Source organism: Vicugna pacos, chromosome 18 (assembly GCF_048564905.1).
Source record: "Vicugna pacos chromosome 18, VicPac4, whole genome shotgun sequence".
Lineage (NCBI taxonomy): Eukaryota > Metazoa > Chordata > Mammalia > Artiodactyla > Camelidae > Vicugna > Vicugna pacos.
The window spans coordinates 43108768-43130984 of NC_133004.1; the positions used below are offsets into that span (position 1 = coordinate 43108768).

Here is a 22217-nt window from a genome sequence, read left to right on the forward strand (position 1 = left end):
TGCAGCAGAACACAGTCCCTCAAGTGGAAGAACCCAGCTTTGCTCACCAACGCCACCCAAGTGCGTCTGCGGTGCCCAGCGGAGTCGGACCACGGGGTTTGGACGCGGCATCCGCAGGTTCTCAGCATCCACTGCCTGCGTGGACGGCCCGACTGCATGGTAACTTACGCCCCGTGTCCCACGCCCACCGGAGACGACGGGGAACCACTCAGACTCTGCCTTCGTAGCACATCCTGCTAGACTGGGTGTAGGAACTCCTAGGGGATCCTCCAATTTTTTACAGAAACAGCTTTGTTGAGACTCCATACAATTCACTCATTTCATCAAGTGATCAAGTCAAAGGTTTTTAGTACACTGAGTAAATCACAGACCTGGGCAACCACTACCACGAGCAATTTCAGATCACCTCCATCACGCCGAGAAGAACCCCCCATCCCGTAACACTGCTCCCCCAGCCCCAGGCAGCCACTCTGTTTTCTGTCGCTATACCCTCACCTGTTCTGAGCACTTCATATAAAGGGAATAAATACAATATGTGGTCTTTGGTGACTGGCTTCTTTACTATTGTAATGTTTGAAATGTTTTGGTCCACACTGTAGCATGTATCAGTACTTAATTTCTTCTTCATGCCAAATAATACTCCGCTGTGTGGATGGACCACATTTGGTTCATCCAGTCATCAGTCGCTGGCCACTGAGTTGTTCCCACTGCCAGGCTGTAATGTGGCTGTGAACCTGGGTGCACAAGTTTTTGTGCAGACATGGTTTCACTTTCCTTGGGAATGAGTCGAATAACTGGATCACATGGTAAGTTTACTATTTTGAAGGACTACCAGCTACTTTCCAAAGTGGCTGCACCATTTTTTATATAGCAGTGTATGAGGCTTCCAATTTCTCCAGCTCCTCACCAACATTTATCGCCTTCTTTTTTTTTTTTGGTGGGGTGGGAGGTAATCAGATTTCCATTCATTTATTTTTAATGGAGGTGCTGGGGATTGAACCCAGGACCTCATGCATGCTAAGCACATGCTCTACCACTAAGCTATACCCTCCCCCGTCGCCGTCTTTAATTACAGCCATCCTAGTGGTGAAGTGGTGTTATCACTGTGGTTCGGAGTTGCGTTTCCCTGATGACTAATGATGTTTAGCGCCCTATCATGTGCTTACTGGCCACTGGGCTTGCGGCCTCGTCATGTGCTTATGTATGTATCCTCTTCGGAGAAATGTCTCCTCAGCTCCTTTGCCCATTTATAATTCTTTCTTTTTATTATTGAGTTGTAAGAGTTCTTTTTATATTTCAGATACAAATCTTTATCAGATACGTATGTGACCTGGAAATACTTCCTCCTGCGCTGTGGGCTGTCTGCACCTGCTTGACGATGTCCTGTGAAGCACAGATGCTTTGAATTTCAATGCTGCCCCATTTATTTTTCCCTTTTGCTCTTTGTGCTTTTGGTGTCACAGCCAAGAAACCCCTGCCTCATTCAACATCACATTCACCCCTATGTTTTCTTCTGAGTGTTTTATAGTTTCAGTGCCTGTATTTAGGTCTTCGATCCACTTTCATTTTTGTAAATGGTGAGCGGTCCAGCGCCGTCCTTTTGCATGTGGGTAACCGGTCTTCCCTACACCGTTTGTTGAAAAGACTATCCTTTCCCCTGCCCTGAACTGTCAAAAATTGTTTGATGGTAAATGTGAGGGTTTATCTCTGGATTCTCAATTCTCATCTATGATCTGTAAGTCTATATTCTTCTGTCAGTGCCACACTGTCCTGATTAGTGTAGCTTCAGTCTATTTTATAACTGGAAAGTTTAAGTTCTCCAACTTTGCTCTTTCTTTTCCAGGATTGTTGTGGCTACTCTGGGTTCCCTGAATTTCTAAATGAATTTTAGGAGTACTTTGTCAATTTCTACAAAGAAGATAGCTCGGATTTTGCTGGGGAATACATTAAGTTTATCAATGTGGAGGTTACCGCCATTTTTGCAATAGTAAGTCTTCCAATCCATGAACATGGGATGTCTTCCTATTTATTTGGGTATTTTAATTTTTGATATGTTACAGTTTTCAGAGTAAAAATTTTGTACTTCTTTTCTTAAATGTATTCCAAAGTATTTTATTTTTAATGATACTGTAATTGTTTTCTTAATATCCTTTTCAGCTTGCTCATTGCTACTGTGTGGACAAATGCCTGAATTTGTATATTAATTTTGTGTCCTGCAACCTTGCTGAAATTACTAGTTCTAACAGTTTGTCAGTGATTCCTGAGGATTTTCTATATACAATATTGTCATCTACAAACAGATAGTTTTATTTCTTCTTTTCCAAAGTGGAGGCCTTTAATTTCATTTTCTTGCCAAACTGCCTTGCCTATAAGTGTCAATACTATGCTGAACGGAAGTCGTGAGAACAGTCATCCTCATCTTGTTCTCAGTCTTAAGGAGAGAGCAGGAATCGGGGGGGGGGCTTCACAGAAGCCCTCTATCATGTTGAGGAAGTTCCCTTCTTTTCCTAGTTTTTTTCTCATGAAGTAGTGAATTTTGACAAATGCTCCTCCTTCAATCTATTGGGGTGGTCATGTCGCCTTTATTCTATTATTTTTAATTGATTTTTGCATGTTAGTCTAACCTTGCATTCATGTGTTAATGAATATAGTTGATCCTTGAACAATGTGGGGGTTAGAGGCATGACCCTCTACTCAGCTGCAGATCCACGTATGACTTACCTGGACCCTGCTTTTCGAGATAAACGTCAGAGGCAGTGGCACTGTGAGATCTGTCACAGTTCCCTGGGTAGAGGATTCCAGAGGAGCACAGACCCCACCCGGATACCCACCCTGTCTGCTCACAAGGGCGCAGGAAAGTACGTGACTGCCCTGGGCTCACTCAGTCTCGGGGTGTACCTGTGCCCGCAGAGCCCTTGATGTGGGGGGTGGGCGGCTTGCTTGCCTCAGCTCACCTCTCACCGAGGTAGTCCCCGATCACGGTCTTATTCAGGCCTTCTCCTTTGTACAGGAACTGGGCCACGTCCTCCGGGGAGCTCTGCAGCAGGTCGTTTTCTATTAGAAACTGAATTCCCTGCGGATGAGCGGAAGGAGGAAGCACTGGTTAGGAGGCTCATCAGACTTGTATTTCAGAGACAAACACGTCTAGTGTCACAGTCTTACTGGTCTGGACACAGCAGAAATAAGAACAGCACGATCGGATTCTCACACCACCGTAACACACTTTACCCATCAAAGAAAAGCACCTCCTGGCAAATGAACAGGTTAAAAGACAAACAGGTTACTGAACAAACTGTTCTAACGTTATTAGAGGTTATAAAGGCAGAAGGAACAGTGATACCGAATTTCACCAGCTCAGGGAAGGGGTCTGTTTTGGGTCTGAGAGGAACTGGCCATACGTGGCCAGCCAACCCAGTACCTGCCCCAAGCTCCCTTCTCCCTCCCCATCCTTCACTGAACAACCACCTTCCCAGCCGCCCCTGCAACCGGAAATGACCTTGTGAGCACATGTGGTCACACAGACAAAGTCTGTAGGAGGACCCGGGAAAGCCACTGGTTTCCTGACAAAAGGGGACTGTGAGCAGCACAGTTTTCCTCCTTCCTGCCCTGAATGCAGATGTGATGGCAGGAGCTCTGGCAGCCGGCATACAAGAGAAAGGCTGGGAAAAACACAGGACCTCGGTCCTGGCACGTGGGAGCCACTCGACGCCCCGGGCCACCTCTGCTGTGAGCAGACAGCCCGATGTGGAAGCTGTCTTTACAGGCACGCTGTTACCTGTGGCTACACGTGTTAGCCGGTCATTGTGCCACTGAGTTCGAAGCAGTTGAAACCACGCCCACCTGAGGGACCTCAGAGAGGAGGCTGCCGGCCTCTACATGAACGGCTGCCTGGCCCGAACTAGCTGTCTCACGGGAAGCCCTAATAATAGCAAAAATTTACCTCTGACAGAGCTTCCGAGCTGCTTTCAAAATACACATTGGTAGAGCTTGTAAGGGAACAGGGACTCCCGCCATCCATTTGCCCAGAGGCTGGTTCCACAAACGCAGAGATAGGTGATCTTCCAGCTGAAACTCTAAGTGTCCAAGACCAGGGCTCCTTCACACCACAAGAGCCATCTGGAGTCTACTGACTTTTTAAATGCATGAATGTCCACGGCAGCCTTATTTAGAATGTCTAAAAACTGGAAACAACCCAGCAGTCAGTCAGCCAGAGAACTGACAAATACATTCTGGCGAATTCACACCACGGAAGAATGCAGAACGAGGTGGAGTGAACAACCATGTGGACGCGTCTGCAGACCTGGCGTGGAGTAAAGGACTCAGGGTGTTCTAACTGCACCCACGTATACTTTCACTCAGGCAACACTCGCCTACAGCAACAGCACAGAACTTGTTCTCCAGGGGGAGATGCCAGAAAGGCGCCCTGTGGTCCCCACAGCTCAGCTTGCTCTGGGTTGTGGTTACGTATTTCCATTTGTAAAAACTCTTCAAGCTGTACACTGAAAATCTGTGCAAATGTTATTCTTTCAAAAAAAAAGTTTATCCTTAAAACAGTAAGTCTGACAATCCTAAATTAACTGCCCTGTATTTCTGGTGGAAGCTTAAGTGGGTACAGCCTCCTGGGTGTTATCTCCCAAATCTGCAGACAGACACACTGTAACCAGGCACTCGGCTGCTGGGTGTGCAGCCATCTTCACCCAGGGCTCCGGAAACAAGGCCTGGGACGCGGGGTGCTGGTGCTGTTTATTCCCGGGACTGGACTCGAAGACCAGGTGCCCAGGGTGAAGGACGGGGTGAGGCAAGGGGCAGAGGCAGGGCTGGGGAAGCCTCAGGGGTGTGGGGGGGGCATGGCGGAGCAAGGCAGAGGTTCAGCCTGACCTAAGTTTCCTGTCAAGAGCTCGGAGGCAAAGCTGCCCCCAGCTGCCCGGCAGTGAGGACTCTCCCATGGGCTGGGCATGGAGATGGCAGACTCTGCTGCCCCCAGCCCTTCAGGGGGTGAGGAAGAGGGCACCCTAGAGCCACACATCCTGGGACAAAGGAACCAGCAGAAGCAGAGGCTCCCTCGGGGATGCAGGCTCACATTGGGGTGACAGCTACGGCCTGATCTTTCATGACCACTTTGGCTGCGAGTGACACTGGAGAGGTAGTGACCCGGCAGGCTGAAGGCACTCCCTCAGATTGAGTTTGGCAGCCTCTCCAGCAGGCGATCCCCCTTCTGCAGACACTACTTTGCTGGGCACCCTTGGCGGGGCCACGGCTGCAAGAGGGTGTTGCGTCCTCCCAGCCGTGCCCTCCCCACCCCACCAGCTGCCTACAGAGTCGGCAGACCAGCACCCCTACAGCCCGGGGCCCCGGCCACTCCATCAGCCTATGCCCTCCAGAGCCAAACAGGCTGGGGGATGAGGCTTTCCTTGGTTCTCCTGGATGCTCACGACCTGATCTAAAACCCCACACTCCCAAAACACTCGGAAGCTTCTTGGAGAAGCTATCAAACCACCCCCAGGACCTGAGAAAACAAACCAGGCTGAGAGCAAGGGGCCCCCTTTTGTGCCTGAAGGTTACACCGAGAAGGCAGACGAGGGAGGCTCCAGCTCCCTCCGCAAGAGACTGAGGCTGTGACCGTGGAAAACACACTAAGCCACGGTGGGGCGCGGGGAGCCAGAGTCACAAGTCAGAGGCAGAGAGAGCGGTCACGGAGGAGCAAGGGCTGGTGCCTCTGGGAGGTGGAACGAGGAGGGAGAAGCAGCGGAAGAGGACGGCAGGGAGGCAGGCTGCTCTAAATCCGAGGGCACAGGTCCTTGTCCCGGACAGGAGAGGAGCTGCTCACTCCAGGTCATGTGGAGGCAGCCACGTGCCAAGGATGCCAGCAGCCCTGAGAAGCTGGGCGAGGCTGCAGCCCCCAGGAGGAGCAGGCGCTGCCCTCACCTGACGTCGGGCTCCAGGCCTCCTGAACTGTGTGAGAGAACGAATTTGCTGTCTGAAACCACCAGGTTTGCCAGAATTTGTCACGGCAGCCCTCAGGAACAAATACACTGGGTGAACGCTAATAATTCAGAAATCCTCTTTTATTGCTACCTTTAGTGGCTGCTCTTCACATTAACAAATATTTAAACTTATATTAATCCACCAACATCTAGAAAACCCTAGCCAATTTTTACTTTCCTCCCTTTCTTGCCACTAACGTATCGAGATAATCTGGAACTTTAATTTCAAAAGTATTCTTTCAACAATCGCCCTTTAGAGTTAATTTCGGTTCTGCTGGTTTCTCTGCTTATCTTTTTCATTGTGCGTCTCGCCTTTGGCTTTACTTCTGTTTTAGAGATGTTCTACTCTGATTGCTCCACTTCTAGAGACCAGACAAGGTCCCAGTGGTTAATTTAAATCTTTTCCTTTGAAAAACACTGTTTCCCTACCGTCTCCGATTCAGACTTGCTGGTGACAGACTTGCTGCAGTTTTCATTTCTTCTGAGAGGACGTGGTCTTTCCTTCTCGGAAACTTCACGAATTTCTCTTTACCTCAAGCTTCCTGGCATTTTACCAGATGCATACAGGTCTTCTAAAAGTTATGAAGTATTCCAGTGCTTCTTGGCTATTTCCTCCACTCCGTTCTCTTTTCTCTCCCTCTGGGACCTTCATTTGGTGAGATCTGAGCTGCTGGACCGGTCATCCATGTCCTCCTGCAGTTCCGTGCGAAACTACGGTGCCTTCAGCCGGGTCTTCACGGGGTTCCACCCCAGCCCTGCATTGTTACAGGACGCTGCTCTCATTCTAAGGGTCCTTCTCATACCTCCTTGCTCCTGTACCATGGGTAAGCAACGTCCTCTCCTATTTTGATGAGATCTACGTGAAATGCAAACACATGTGCATAAACGTCCTACCACGAATTCTCCTTCCACCGTTTGTTAGGTCTGCTTCCTGCGGGCTGGCTCAGCCCGGCCTGCTGAGCTCCGCGTCTTTCATGGTGTCAGCTTCCTCCTCCTTTGTGGGTTCCCGGGTGGGTCCTGGTTTTCCCTCCGGGGGTTTGACAGAAGTGCAGGTAACACAGCCAGGTGGGGCTCAGCAGCTGGTCTCTGCACCTCCTTCCTAGTGATGGCAGCCCCGGAAGATGCGGACCGCTTCCGTGGGCTGAGTGCCGCCTCGCGCTTCCCCCACCTGGGGGCACACACGCCACTGCTCCGCGCAGGCTCAGCAGAGGGCGAGCGGTCTGGAGGTCCCCCACCACCGACCGACGCCCACACCTGCCTCTGAGCGGGCGGAACCCCTGAGGCTGCCCATTCCTGCAGCAGTTTCTTTCTCACTCGTGCTCTGTGCCGTCATTCACTGATCATCCTGTGTCTTTCAGAGAGCCCTCAATTTCTAAGCCACCGAGTGAACTGCTTGTTGCAGATTTACGTATTTTTAAAGGCATTTCTAGGAAACTGGGAATGAAAGGAGAGGCCGCCGAGTGTTTTCAGTTTCCCTGATCTAATCAAGGAGGTCTTGCTTATTTTTACAAACCCAAGTGCTACTTCCGGGTCCCCAACAAACCAAGGCTCTTGGAACAACACCTTACCGCTCTGCGACCTGACAGTTTTCCTACGAGCCTGAGAGAACTGACTCTGACAGCAGCCTCGTGTTCCACAATGTCGCATGGCTTAAGGGGCATGGGGTGTGGGGGAGACACAATTTTTGGGTGGTGGGGACACACTTTTGAACCGTGTCTGAGGCACGTGAGGCCATCTGGTGCTGAAATAGACCCAATGCGTGTGTCCCCTAAACGCACCCATGGGAGCCCCAGCCCCCAGGGCAATGGTTTAGGAGGCGGGGCCGGGGGGTGGTGAGGTCATCTGGGCGGAGCTCCGGTCTGACGGGCTCAGTGTCCTTGTGAGAAGAGACGCCAGGGAGCTCACCCCCCACCACCACGTGAGGCCATGGCGAGGGGACCCCACCTGCATGTCAAGAAGACAGTCCTCATCAGAGCCTCCTTGTGACTGAGGATGTCCAGCCTCCAGAGCCATGAGAAAAATAAATCTCTGCTGTTGAAAGCCACCCAGTCTATGGTATTTTGTTCTGGCGGCCTGGGCTGAATATAACAAATCTATCACCAAGTCCACAAAAGCCAGAGAATTCTGACCATTTTTCTCAGCAAAAGCAAACACACAGACTGGATGTGCCATTTGCCTTTCTCAAGCAACATAATTACAAGTAAGTTGTCAGGCAGGACTGATAATTAATATTTTGAAGAACCTTTTAGGTGAAGATTAACACAAAAGGAAGCCTGCAGAGCAACTGGCCGCAGCCCAGGCGCAGCAGACGGACACCTGCGTCCTGGGACAGGCCAGCAGACACCTCAGGGCCAGGTGGGGTCCAGGACACCCAGGCCGGGCCCGGGGCCACCTGCACACCAACCAGTGCGCACTGCAGTCCTCCAGACGGCACGAGTCCCAGAGCCGACTTCCCGCTCAGGGCACCGGGTGATCTCTCTGTTCTGTGCCTCACTGTCCCCAGCTGTGACACGGGACTTAGAACCCACCTCGTGAGACTGCTGCAGGGACCAAAGTATGTTCATCAAAGTGCTTCCCCAGCACAGTTCCTGATAAACGCCAGCCCTTATTATTGTAAATCTGCCCCATGGTGCGTGTAACTCAGGAGGCAGGCGCGAACCGGACCAAGAGGGCTGCAGGCAGCGCCACTCAAAGCGTCCGTCTGCTTCAGGAGCAAGATCCGAATCTCTCCCTGCACTTAACGGTGTGCTGCTCTGTGCTGCACCTTAAAAACGTAAAGGCCCTGTTTTAAAACATCTGCTTATTAAATCGTCTCTCTCAAGATGCCTCCAATGCTTACTAAATCTGCTGATAATTCAATGCTATAAACTCAACTTCTAAAGGGAAAAAAAAATGGTTACTAATCTCAAATACCAAACCATTACCAAATTCACAAAACCGTTCTCGCTGCCAGTTATGGAACTGATTTATAGCCCATAAGCAGAGAATCAGGAAGCAACAGGGAAATGTTCACAGCGGCCAGAGTACCCCAGTTCAACAAATACCCTCCTGCTGCTGCAGACACTCTGAGCCTCAACAAAACCCAAGCCTGCGAACCGTGAATAGGGAGCCATGGTGTGTATTTCCTTAAAATACACTTGCAACTGTGCCTGCACCTACAGATGTCAGTGTACAGATCTGGGACCTCGCACAATGTAATTCCTGCAATCAGCAAACATTTACTGAGTGAACAAATAATTAACTAATTAGCGCAGAGGCTCAGTGCCAGAAACAACAAGGAAGACGTAAGAAGTGAATACCAATTAAAGACCAGTGAGGATTCAAGGCACACAGCCCTGCAGTCAGGTCACCAGCGGGAGGGTCTAAGGCGGCCCCTCCGTGGACACATCTCTTCTCTCCTGGACCGTGAACCTTCGTGGCTGACTCGAGCCCACGCTTCTCAAAACCACAACCATGTTACAACTGAGCCGTGTGTCCCACAAAGCTTCACAGCCCCTGCTGAGGCCTTCAGCTCAGCCTCAAAAGCAAGCAGCCACACGTTGCAGGGTCACTTCTGGGGGCGTTTTCCTAGAAAACCCAAGTTGAGGAACAACCAAGGCATTGGCTTAAATCTGGAGTCGCTCGGCCTTTCAGACAGACATCTTCTTTTTAAGGTAAATGCAAGGAAGGCAGCCCCACCTTGAGCCCTGTAGCCCACCCAGACCAAAAACCTACCACCTCTGCCCCGAAGGCCCCGTGACTCCCGGGTCTGGGCTCCGAGGGACAGCAGAGCACTCAGCCTGGCGCCAGCGAGGGGTGTGAATGAGCCTCTGGTGGCTCCCAGGCCGCCAGCCCCAGCTCGGACCTTCCCAAAGGCCTTCCGGTCCAGGGACTTCTGCTGCCCCCAGTTGTGAGCTGCCCACTTTGTGGTAAAAATTTAACCTTAACCCAGTGCCTTTATGAGGTGATATGCCCACCCCTGTCCAAAAGGGTGAGCGCCCGTTACATGGACCCATGGATCGATCAGTCTCCCGCAGGCCAGGGAACCCAAGATGTTCTGTTACCTTTTTGGGGTCCATGTTGAACTTCTTCCTTCCCATGGCTATCTGCTTGTTCCTCTGAGTCGTCTTGCTAGGCATTCAAAAGAATTAAGACACTGTCACAGGACTTGGTTTGTGCAAAGTACAGGGAGCCCGCAGGGCCTGTCCCCTCCCGACAACTCAGGAAGGACGGAGCACGGCCCCCGAGGGCCCGCCACCCTCCTGGGGGAGGGGAAGCAGCGCTGAAGAGGCCACCATGGCTCTTTCCTACATTTGGTAACTTCTTCAGAAAAAGCCCAGCTCCTGGTTACAGGGAAAGGGCACAACTGTCTGTGCAGGTGGATTCTCAGGTCCCTGCACTGCCCCCTGGACTGCAAGGCCAGACAATGAACTGGATATAGCAGGGAGAGGGGAGCCCCTGGGGCAGAATGGGGAGCAGGAGTGAGGGGCCCCCACCTCCCCCGCTGCTGCCGCCACACGCGCACAAGGTCCCGAGAGGTGGACTTGAAGGCGGAGCCTAAGCACTCACCTCTCCTCCACGGACGTCAGATTGTCAATCTCTGTCATCACTTCTGCGATCTCATATTTCAGCCTCTGTCAGGAAAGAAAGAACGAAGGAATCGTAGGAGTGAGAAGGGGGGTCTCTACCTCCCTGCTCCGGACTCAGAGACACTTTACCCCCACCCCCACCCCCCGCTGCGAGTGCAAGCTGCCCTCAGGCCTCAGCACCACAGGAGCGGCGAGACCAGGACTTGTCATGACACCGAGAGTCTGCCCCTCAGGCCACCCCGATGCAGAGGGGGCACAATTCCCGTTCGTCCCTCCAAGAGGAGAGCAGGGGGTCCACCAGGCAGATTCTAGAGGGTCTGTGTGTTAAATCAAGAAGGGACCCTGCGGAGACTATCACAGACGTAGAAAGATAAAAACAGCAAAAGGAAGGCAACGAGTCCTGTAAACACCACCTGCACGTGCCCATCCGCCTTCGCCGTGGTGGGCCTGTCGGTTCTTAGGAAGACCCGGGAGGTCAGAGTCGGGCCCGCAACCACTGTCTCAGGACGACTCTGCCGCTTTTTGCAAGAGATGAGGCACCGCGGACAGAGCTCAGGAGGTGACCACAAACCTGCCTGTGGTCCCCAGGCCAAGGACACCGGGAGGGTCAGACTTGCCATCCCTTCCTGTGGCCCCACCATCTGTGGGCTGAGGCAGCTTTTACCTCCCTGGGCCTCAGTGTCCTCAGCTCAGGAGTGAGGCCGTCACAGCTACATATGGCTCCATTATTACTAATGCCCAACCAGGAACCTCAACCTTAAAATAAATTCTTACTCTTCGATCAAAGCACCTATTCTGGGTTATTTGAGTTTTCCAAGAATGATGAGTAATCTCAGAAGAAAAAGTTTTACAAATTATCTTTCAAACACAAAGACGTTTTCACTCAGGACCCTATTATCTTATGTGCCAAGAAACTTCAGACTCAAACTGAGCCCCTAGAAAGGACCTATTGTCTGAACGCGGCTCAGCTCTGCAGCGGGTGCCGGGGAGACCGCAGTTACTTTGGCTCTGACAACAGTTAGGAGGCGTCTCAAAGAGCAGCCGCACGTCCACCTGCATTCCCGAGGACGCCCCCCCCGGAGCCATGCGGCCTGGTCTTCTGAATAATTTCTGCAACAGTCACAGACACGCCAGTTCTGAGACTGGCTTCACGCCCCTGCTTCTCCCGTGGGACCCCCTCCACCCTGTCTCTGGGCACAGAAGTGTGGAAAGGACAATGGTTAGCTGTCGGTGTTTAATTCGTCATTCTGTTCCTACCAGTCAGTAGGCGCTGGGTGCACAGCTCCAACTCAATATATGTTTATCTATTTATTCAAAAGATCCCTGACAACGCCAACAATGTGCTGGGCCGCGTTCTAGGCGCCAGGGACACCGGTCAATGCAACAGGGTCTCGTCACACAATTTCCCGGAGCAGCACGTTTGCAGGTTGCTGCTGCCGCTGTGTGAAGCTGCCCTTTGTCACTCCGGAGTCAGTGGCACTTACCGCTGACCCCAGTCCCGAGGTGTCTTAACTTCCAGCGCAGAGTCTGCGCTGCGTGGCGAGCACTACCTCTGCTCTGCTGCCTCAGTGTCTCCCACGCTCTCTCCGCATGGCTGTGATCTACACGCACTAGATACCCGTTTTTCTACATGTTCACGGTGCTACTTGATTTACAATTTTACCTAAAAGCAAAAACTACAAGACATTTTCTTACCTCGATGTCATCAATAAGTTCCTTTTTTCTTCGACGAATGTCTAAAAGTTCTTCTCTCTCTTCTAATGAGAGGTCTTCAGGCACTGAAAGAAAAAAAAATCAAATTAGACAACTTAACAGCTACTCCAAAGAACAATCTGGCAACATCTAGGAAGGCTGAAGATGGGCACACGTACAAGCCGGCGATTGTGCGCGCAGGGATTTCCCCAAGGGACCCCAGCTTACAGACCACGTGTAAGACAGTCCTGGCAGCACTGTTTTAATAGGAAAACAATATAAATTTCCACTAACAAGAAAATAAATAAGCTATGTTTATAAAACAGAAGCCCACACAACAATTAAAAAATGGCTAAACTCAATCTTTCAACACAGATGAGCCTCATGAATAAAACAGAGAAGACAAAGGGAGGCTGAAACGCGCACTGCACATGCCGCCGTCCACGGCAGGGTGAAGCGCGGACGGCGGGGCAGAAGTGCATGCCCGGGAAGGATCGACACCAAATCCTCGACGGCGGGGGTGGGAGAAACACATTCCAGGAGGAAATGAGGGAGTGTCGATGCAGTGGGCGGAGGTCGGCTTGGTACACGGCTATTTGCTTAATTTTTTTTCAGTTGATGGAGTTGTTTTAACTTCTGCGGTATCTTCCACTCCTCCTACATCTACTTCCTCTCTCTTTTCTTAGTGCTGGACTTGGCTTATCTCATGAAGCTTTCTTTCAAAGAAACAGCTTTTGATTTTAATTATCTTCTACCGTGTGTTTAATTTGTATTTTATTGACACAACACTGTAAAATGATTATGAATCAATAAAAAATGTAAAAAAAAAATTTGTATTTTATTAATTTGTTTAAAGGAACAAAAGATTAAGAATCTGGGTAAATAGCAAGAGAATGTGTTGAGCTTCTACAAACAAGGATACTGCGATCACGGTGAGGGGCAGACAAACTGACCAACGAGCCAGAAGACAGCACAGAGCTGACACTGCAGCCCACGGAGACAGGGTGGGCCCTTCCATGTGCACCCTGCTGTCTCAGTTCCGTGTGCGTAAAAAAAATGAATTGCAAATGAAATAAAGGCTTAAATTCAAAAGGCCACAATACACATTTTTTCAGAGGAAAATAGAGAATGTGTTCATAATTTCAGAGTAAGAAAGGATTTCCTGTGGTAAAATAAAGAAAAAGGTTCAAATGATAAATACAGGATTCAAAATAACGTTTATCTTTAATGACAGAAGGAAGAGAATGAGATGAGGAGGGAAGCAAAGGACAGTTCAAAAGCAGTGTTAATGCTCTTCTCCTAACAAATATCATTATTATTTTTATCTGACACAATCTTAAAATCCTTAAATATTTCATAAAAACATTTTTTTAAAAAATCAAGCAGAACTCTCGATCCTTGAGTTTCAAAAGTACTTCCACAAATTAGTTAAAACAACTCTGGGGATTTACAGGTCTGGGAATTTCGATGAGGCAGAGAAAGATATTTTTCAATATTTTACTGCATCTAGTGTATTTCCACCCCCAAAACACACTGCTATTTAATAACTAAAACCAAAAGTCAAATGAGAACAAGGAAAAACACTGGCTTAATGAGCCAAAGAGGTTTCATATTTTCAGTGGTCACCTGACACTGGTAAGTTGTTTATCAGGGAAAATAACTTCTTGATGGCAATGATCATATCAAACAAAAAAGGAAAATTTAATGTTCTCATGAGCACTGTGTCAAAGCCCTAATCAGTTAAAAAAATTTTTCATGAAGACATGAATTAAGGACACAGAGTTCACACACAAAGTAAAGTAGAAGAGTAAAGGCAAAGTAAAGGAGAAATTTTAAAGAAGATACTAATTTTCTTCAGATCATTCTTAACTTTTGCTGCAAATGGGGAAAAATGAGATGTGCTTTACAAAGAACCAGATACTACATACAATTTACACAAGATTTCCAACTTCCTGCTTCCTGCATCAGGTCTAAGCTTCAGTAAATCTCACATCAGCAATTTTCTTAAGCAATCTTCTTTGCCAAGCAACTAGTGAGGAAGGAACTATAATTTTTTTTGGAGGGTGAGGCAATTAGGTTTATTTACATATATATATATATATATATAAATTTTTTTTTAATGAAGGTACTGGGGATTGAACTCAAGACCTCATGCAAGCTAAGCACACATTCTACCACTGAGCTATATACCCTCCCCCTCCAAAGGAGCTATCATTTAGTGAGCAACTACACTGGGATACATGCTTCATCAAATTATATCATGCCCCCGTCTCCAAAACTTTGAGAGCAGCCATTACTGTCCTCATTTTCTCACTGAGGAAACAGACCAAGAGAGGTCAAATGATTTTCCCAGGAGAGATAGAATGTTCGAAGAAGTAACGGTTAAAATGTTCCAAATTTGATAAAAGACATGAATATGCACATTCAAGGTGCTCAAACGCCAAGCAGGATAAACACAGAGACCCACAAAGTCCCGCGGTATGCTGCTGAGCTGTCAGTAGCTCAAAGACTGTCATCAAGGACCTGGTCTTCCCACCCTGTGGTCTGAAGTGTCAGCTTCATCCTAAAGCTGCTGCTGGTGGCCTCCACGCTTCTTATTCATGCATGGCGGGAGCGGAGGAAGGGGGGCAAAGTTGGGGGAGGGGGAGGAGGAAGGGGAACAGTAGGCTGAACATGAGAGGGCTTCGTTCCCAGGAGTCCCTGTCAAGTCTCTCCTCAATTCTCCCCAGTCCTACCTGGCACTGGCCTGGGGTTAATGTGATGAGCGTGTTCCACCAGCAGGGCTGCAATGACTAGCCTCCACACTTAACATTTCAGAAGAAGGCATACAAAGAGGCTCAGATCAAGAGAAAATGTGAGGACCAGCAGAGAAGGACAGCTCCAAAACCAAGAGAGTGAAGACTTTCAAGAGGGAGAAAACCAACAACGTCAGATGCCACCGAGGGATGAAGCAAAGCAAAGAAGCAAGCGTGCAGTTCTTGAACCTTCCAAGCAATTACTCTTACCAGCAAGCAAGCATCTTGTTCCAATAAAGACAGAAATCTAAAAGTAACCAGGTGGCTGACACCATCCTGCTACAAAAAAGTAAATGCACCTGAAGCACCAAATCAAGTCTAGTCCACGGTGCAGACTGGCTCCCGAGAGGGGCCTCAAAAGGACGAAATGTTGTTCTGCGTGTTCTCCTACGCAGACACGTGAAAACGAGGGTCTGAGAGGGTGGGGCTCTGGTTCCATCATCAACAGACTCTTCGGTTTAAGAAATCTCACCTAGTTTTTCCCTCTAACCCCAAGTGTGAGCAGGGTTGGCTGACAACAGAGTGAAGGTGTATTTTAAATCTAAACACCAGGATGGTTCAGCTCAAGATCCTGAAGCTTTTACCCAAGATCTTTAATGGATTCCCTTGATTTTTCTCAGTAATATCTATCTTTTCCTCTCCCTTTAAGGCCCTCAAGAGGTAAGTAAAGGACTAACCATTTACATCACCAGTAATTCCAAACATAATTTGCATGTCTAAAAGAAAGAAGAATTCTGTAAGGTGGGATAATCACATTGTGACCTGTCAGAAAGCAGGTCCTTATCACACTGTGGAAGTTAGGAGCTGTAATGTTATCATATCTGTACTTTACACTGAAACAGTTCAGGAAAAAAAAAGATCAGGCAACATGATAACAACTGTTAAACCTATTCATTGTCTGTTTTATACTCTAAGGGTTTGGAATTTTTCATAAGTTAAAAAAAAAGTTTAAAGTATAAGTAGCCAATAGCACCTTTTAGGGGTATTTGGCTGAAGCATTCATGGGAAAAAATGCAGTGCTCCCCGGCACATTTAAAAACCATAAGTAAATAAAATGAATAAAAGTACATAATCAAATTCTTGGGACCAATCTCTGCCCAGTTGTCCTTTAAATATTTCACTGTCCAATTACTTCTTTCCACACCCAGAATATATGGTGAAGACCAACATTTAGCTGTTCCACCAGGTATTCAGTGAAATTCTATCAATATCTCTCTGCATTCAAAATAACTTTGCAGTCAGAAAATCTTCTCCCACAGAGACTTCACACATGCAAGTGTCATACTAAAAACGGGAAGATATGCGATGTTCAGAGGTGTTCTTAATTATCAAGACCTTTTCCACAACAACTCACCAGTCTTCTCCCAACGAAGGCAAAAATGAGGTTTCTTTCACTTATCACTTACATTTTGTCACTCTGACATTGTTAGGTAATGTGAAACAAAAGTCTACAGTTGACTTATTTCTCCTTAAGAAATCCAGTGGTTTATTTTTTTTAATTGAAAAAGTTATACATGGATACAGCTACACACACACTCTGAACACATAAAAGGGCATACGATGAAAAATTTCCTTCCAACCTCAATAAAATCTTTTAAAAAAGCAAATTAACTGGAAAGTGCTGGTGAAGTTCAGTGAAACCACTGGCACTGAATGCTCCTATCGTGAGCTTCTGAATGGAACACTGATTCCGCAGGGGGAAGGCCCTGCTGGAGCCTCACTGCCTGGGCCCAGCTCCTAGCCTGCAGAGTGACTGGGGGGGGGGGGGGCTGAGCACATGAGGTCACTTCTAACATCATCACTTCCAGCTCATCTACGTCGGCCACAGCGCAGCAGCTGTGGTTTCCACAAATGTAAATGTTTTCACAAGGGAAAAGCAATGTGGAAAGGCTGCAAGAAATTCCCCATCTTAGTGCAAAGGTGTTGTGAGGTTTTAGGTTAAGAGTCAGGAGAAAATTCAAGTGACTCAGCCCAGGTCCCTGCCTTTCTTGAGAAGGCACTGGTTTCCCACAAGTGAAGATGTGCAAAATTATGGAGGCTCGTGGGTGTGAGGTCTGTCTGTGTTTGGGGGTCAGGATTTGTATGAATTTAACATAAGCACTTAAGTGGGAACTTCTGTTTGCAGCCAAGATGGAGTAGCAGGGACCAGACTTAACCTCCTGCCTGAAAGGACTAAAACGGACACAGCTGTACACTCTGCAAAGTATCTTTCAAACATAAAGGTAAAACAAAGACATTTTCAGACCTAAAATTTGAAAGAATTCATCACTAGTTGATCTGCACTATAAGAAATGTGGAAAGTCCTTCCAGCGGGATTGGGAGACAGAAGGTGGGGAGACACCAGGTAAAAGTCTGTTACCGACACAAAAGAAGGAAAAGCACTGTAAATGCTATGTGAGTAAACGTTTTCCCTGCGAGATGTCAGTCTCTTTAAAACACTTACTGCTACTGTTGAAAGCAAAAATAACAAAAAGTGTGTTAGGGTGATAATATATGTAGAAGTTAAAACAGCAGAAAGGCTGGGAGTGGAGAAATCAAAGTATGACTCTTAGAAGGTTCCTATCCTGGATGTGAAGTGGCATAGTATTACTTGATGGCAGACTCTGGTAAGTTAAAGGTATGTAATTTCTTAAAACAAACAAACAAAAAAACCCCTACTATTTAAAAGCTAAAATAAACCACTAAGATAAAGCATGCAATAATAATATATTAATAAGAAATTCAGAATCATTACTTCATGTTTAATTAAAGATCCCATCAAGTATTAGACGTATCCTCCATCTCAGCAAAGTCAAAATGTAAAAGGTTCTGCAGACTGGAATCGATGGAAAATGGGAAATTATCACACATATTGACGTCAAAGCATAAGCAAATGGTATCTCAAAGCGTTTTCTAATTTTCAAATTATGTTAATCTATTTACTTAACAGATTCCAATCTACCAAAAAGCTGCTATTTGGTTTATTGCTATAACTATCTAACGACTCCCTTACAAGCTTTATGCACGTACATACACACGTGAACCTCCACAAACTTAACCAGAGTCCTCCTGGGGGAAGATCACATTCCACAGCTACGGACTGCGGCCAGAACCCCTCACTTTGTTTTAGTCACTTAATGTCAAATGTGGTACTTCAACAAATGTGTTAACAGGTGATAAAACAGAGTTCAAACAGTGGCATGCAGATGACTCTCAACTACGTATTTTTGGTATCTAGTCCTAATGGAAATAGATGTCACCCTTAATTGTACCTTGATTACTAACCAATACTAAGTTTTTTGTTATGATAACAGTATTTATCAGAGTTTTGGTCAATGCCACAGGACACTAAGAATTCTGGCAAAGCACGGGCTTGGCCTCTGGTTCCAGTAATTCACTACATGGGAACTCCATACAGGAGTCCAGTTTAACCCAAACAGATAACACCCACCTGCACCACTACAAGAACGGTGATTTAAACTGTTCAATGGGGGCGGCGGGGGAGAGTACAGCTCACTGTAGAGCGCGTGCTTAGGATGCATGAGGTCCTAGGTTCAGTCCCCAGTACCTCTGTATGTATAAATAAATACGTAACTAATTACCTCCCCACACTAAAACAAAAAAAAATTAAACAACAACAACAACAACAAAAACCTGTTCAGCATGGGTCCCAGCTACTACTGAGGCAGTGCCATTATACAAAGGACATAAAGAAAGACTGCGGGACCTTGGCAACAGCCTCTGGGTTTCATCTAAAGACCTGGCAAGAAATACATCTTAAAATTTCTAGGTTAAGCAGGAAAGGAATGGAAACGGAGTTCAAAGTGCTCAAACTGAGTGAGAACGAGGAAGAAAAATTGGAATGACCAAAAAACCCAAGGGGGAGGGTATAGCTCAGTGGTAAAGCACAGGCTTAGTATGCATGAGGTCCTGGGTTGAATCCCCAGTACTTCCATTAAAAAATAATAACATGATTTTAAAAATAAAAGTTAAAAAATGTTAAATAGTGAACAGAAACTTAAAAATAAAAAAGGAAAAAACCCAAAAAGACAAGAAAGAGAAACAGAAAAACTGTTAGATATGTCAATTTTATCTAAATAAAACTGAAATCTTTTTTTTAAAGAAAAGCCATCAGAAATACAAAATGTAAAATATGAGAGTAGAAAAAATGCAAACATTGATTTTCAGTGGTGGACTGAGAAACAAGGCCATGACACTCTGCAGTTGCTCTCATCAGGAAGGCTTTGGAACTCCTTCAACCAAGAGAGCACAGCAGAAGCAACACCGCGCAGGACCCTGGGCCCAGGCGGCCAGAGGTCTTGTACCACTGGGAACCCGGAAACCAAGACCACTGTGCTCTGAAGAAGCCCAGGTCAGCAACCTTCAGAATGAAATCTATTATGGAAAGAAGCCACTCGTAGAGAGTGTCCCAGACATCCCAGCTGCTGTAGCTGCCTTCACTGAGGCTCCAGACCTGGGAGGGTGGGTAGCACCTGGGAGGAACTCGGCCCTGGCTGACCCGCCAGCTGATGCAGCAGCGTGTATGCACCCAGATGAGAGCAGTCTGTGAACCACCAGTCAACTCCCAGGAACATGCACAACAATAAACAGGGCTGTTTTAAGCCAGTTACTCGGGAATACTTTGTTACACAGTCATAAATAACTGATACATTAACAACGAACATCTACAGAAAAAAAAAAAAGACCAAGTTTTAAAACCTGGACATAAAAAAATGGACAATGTAAAAAAAATCCAACTAAATGCCCCTTCAAAGAAAGATATATCTAAAATATAAGAATACATAATGATGGAAATTAAAAGGGTAGAGAGTGATACACCAGACAAATCCTTAGCAAAGAAAAGCTGGTCCCACTACAATAACACGGGCGAAACACACCAAAGATAAAGTCACAAGATAATGACACCATTCAATTAATCACACAATTAGCAAGTTTGAATGTAGATGCACCAAACAAAATAGCTTCAAAATATATAAAGCAAAAATTGACAAAGGTACATGGAAAACTGAAATTTTCCCAAAGACTCCCCTGCCAAAAAAGGGGGGAAGCCATACAGATTTGACTAATACAATCAACAAGCTTGAACTAATGGACCTAATATGCTTCATCAGTTTTAAGATGCACATTTTTTCACACTTTAACATCTCTGAAATCTAATGTGACATAAGTAGGCCACTGCCTTCATATCTGTGAACGTGCTTATTATTGCCAGGGGCATCACTCCTTGATGTTTCTGTTAAAAACACAATTTAAGAACCATCAGATGAAGAAACAGGAGCCCCGTTACGGCTTCAAACTTTTCATTGACACCTTCTGGTAAGATCAGTAAGTCTCAGCATAAGGATCTGCAGAACTTAAAAACCAGTGAGAAAATATAGGAGCACGCTTTTTTTTTTTAAGGTTTTTTTTTGGGGGGGGTAGGTTTATTTATTTAATTACGTTTATATTGGAGGTACCGGGGCTTGACCCCAGGGCCTCGTGCACACTGAGCGTGCGCCGCACCCCCCCACCAGGAGCACTCTTTTAAGGAACACTGTGCATCACTCACCCCTGGAGCGGCAAAGGACAACACTGTTGTTTCTGTCAAAAGCAAACACCTGCTCCATGTAGAAGAGCGATTCCAAAGAGTGGGGCCCTGATGGTGAAGGGGTTTTAGGAATATTGTGACCGAATTATTCTGCTGACATTTTACTTTCTGTATGTATGCACAATTAGTAACGGTTGTTTTAAAATCAATGTTTAAACAAATTTAAAGGACTCTTTCAATCAATGTAAATTAAAAAAAACTTCGAGAAGAAATCATTAAGTCTAGTTTGATTGGCAGTTTTTTTTCCCTCAGTGGAACATAATGATGCATCTTACGACTGATTGGAAATAGATTCAATCAGACCACCGCACCCAGCAGCTGAGGGCACAGGGGACATTCATGCAATCTGACTCTATACTGTCTGTCCATTAACCAAGTCTTACTAAAGCTCACAGGACCAGTGTGGTGGATACGACCAACTGGTTTTGCTCCCCCTCGGTAGGTGCCTGACTGTAAAGCTGAGGTTGGAAAGCTCAAAATCACATTCCCATACTCCAGTGCATTCAGACTTCTAAAGACGAATTAGGCTCTACCCATGGGCTGCACCACACATGATTTCAAAGAGGGAAGTGAAGTGGGGGTCCTGGTCCTATCCTTTCTTAAAGAACGCTTCCTGGCCAGTGAGGATGCAGGGGCAGAGGACTTCCTGCAACAGCACGCTGGTGCTCAGTTTCCAGCCTCCTAGGAACTGAGATGGTGCTGCAGCCCAGGGGCCTCCTGATTCAGGCTTGCGGACCCCGTCCCAGCCAGGGATACACATAGATCTCAAAGGTTCCAGGGGTCACCTATGAGGAGTTCCATTAGTGACTCAGTGCTGGGGGCTAGGCCAGAGCCCCCTCCTCTAGTCATTCCAGGGCTGTGGCAGGCACCCCAACTGTCTGTTCCATTATCCCTTCCTGCCCCAAACACTCAGCCTGCTGTGTGGTTCCTGCGTAGAACTCTTCTTGAAACAATGGTATCACAAAGACCACATTCCCTAACCACAGACTAAGTTAGAAGTCAATGACAAAACAGTGACTAAAAAAATCCATCTGTCTGGAAATTAAGAAACAATTCTAAATAACTGCTTGGTCAAAGAAAATACAATGTAAACGAGAAAATTCTGAGAAGAGAATGATGGAGAAACACTACGTATCGGTACTTTTGTGCTCCAGCTAAAATACTTAGACATTCACAACTTGAAATACCGATTTCAGAAAAGAATTCAGTTGAAAGTAAGCATTCACCTTAAAGGAAATTAGAAGAATAACAATCATTTAAAATCCTGAAGGAGAAGAGAACACAGGAAAGAAATTCATGTTAAAAATGCAATGAAGTGCAGCCACTCTGGCCAACAGCCTGGCAGTTCCTCAAAAGGCTCAACCCCGAGTCTGCCTGTGATCCAGCAAGCCCCCCTCCCCACGTGTTCACCCAAGAGAACTGAACACACAGGTCCACGCAGGGACCCATGCGTCTGCGTTCCCGGTGTGATCCCATTCACAGGAGACGTCCAGAGCAGACGAAACGAACTTGTGGTAATAAAGATCAGGGGAGTGGTTACTCTGGTGGGAGAGGTACGGACAGGAGCGCCTTCGGGGCGCTGCGAAGGTTC

General features: G+C 47.0%; 1 protein-coding gene across 3 annotated transcripts in view; it reads right to left on the bottom strand.

Moving 5' to 3' along the window:
• The window catches only part of CYTH3 (cytohesin 3), an 81257-nt gene that overhangs the window by 11654 nt on the left and 47386 nt on the right, over window positions 1-22217 (bottom strand). For all 3 annotated transcript variants that reach the window (XM_072943339.1, XM_072943340.1, XM_072943338.1), the window contains 4 exons: window positions 12248-12330; window positions 10533-10597; window positions 10028-10094; window positions 2955-3073 (listed from right to left, as the gene is read on the bottom strand). In XM_072943339.1, coding sequence (XP_072799440.1) covers window positions 2955-3073; window positions 10028-10094; window positions 10533-10597; window positions 12248-12330 — 334 coding nt within the window. The remainder of the gene's footprint in view (window positions 1-2954; window positions 3074-10027; window positions 10095-10532; window positions 10598-12247; window positions 12331-22217) is intronic.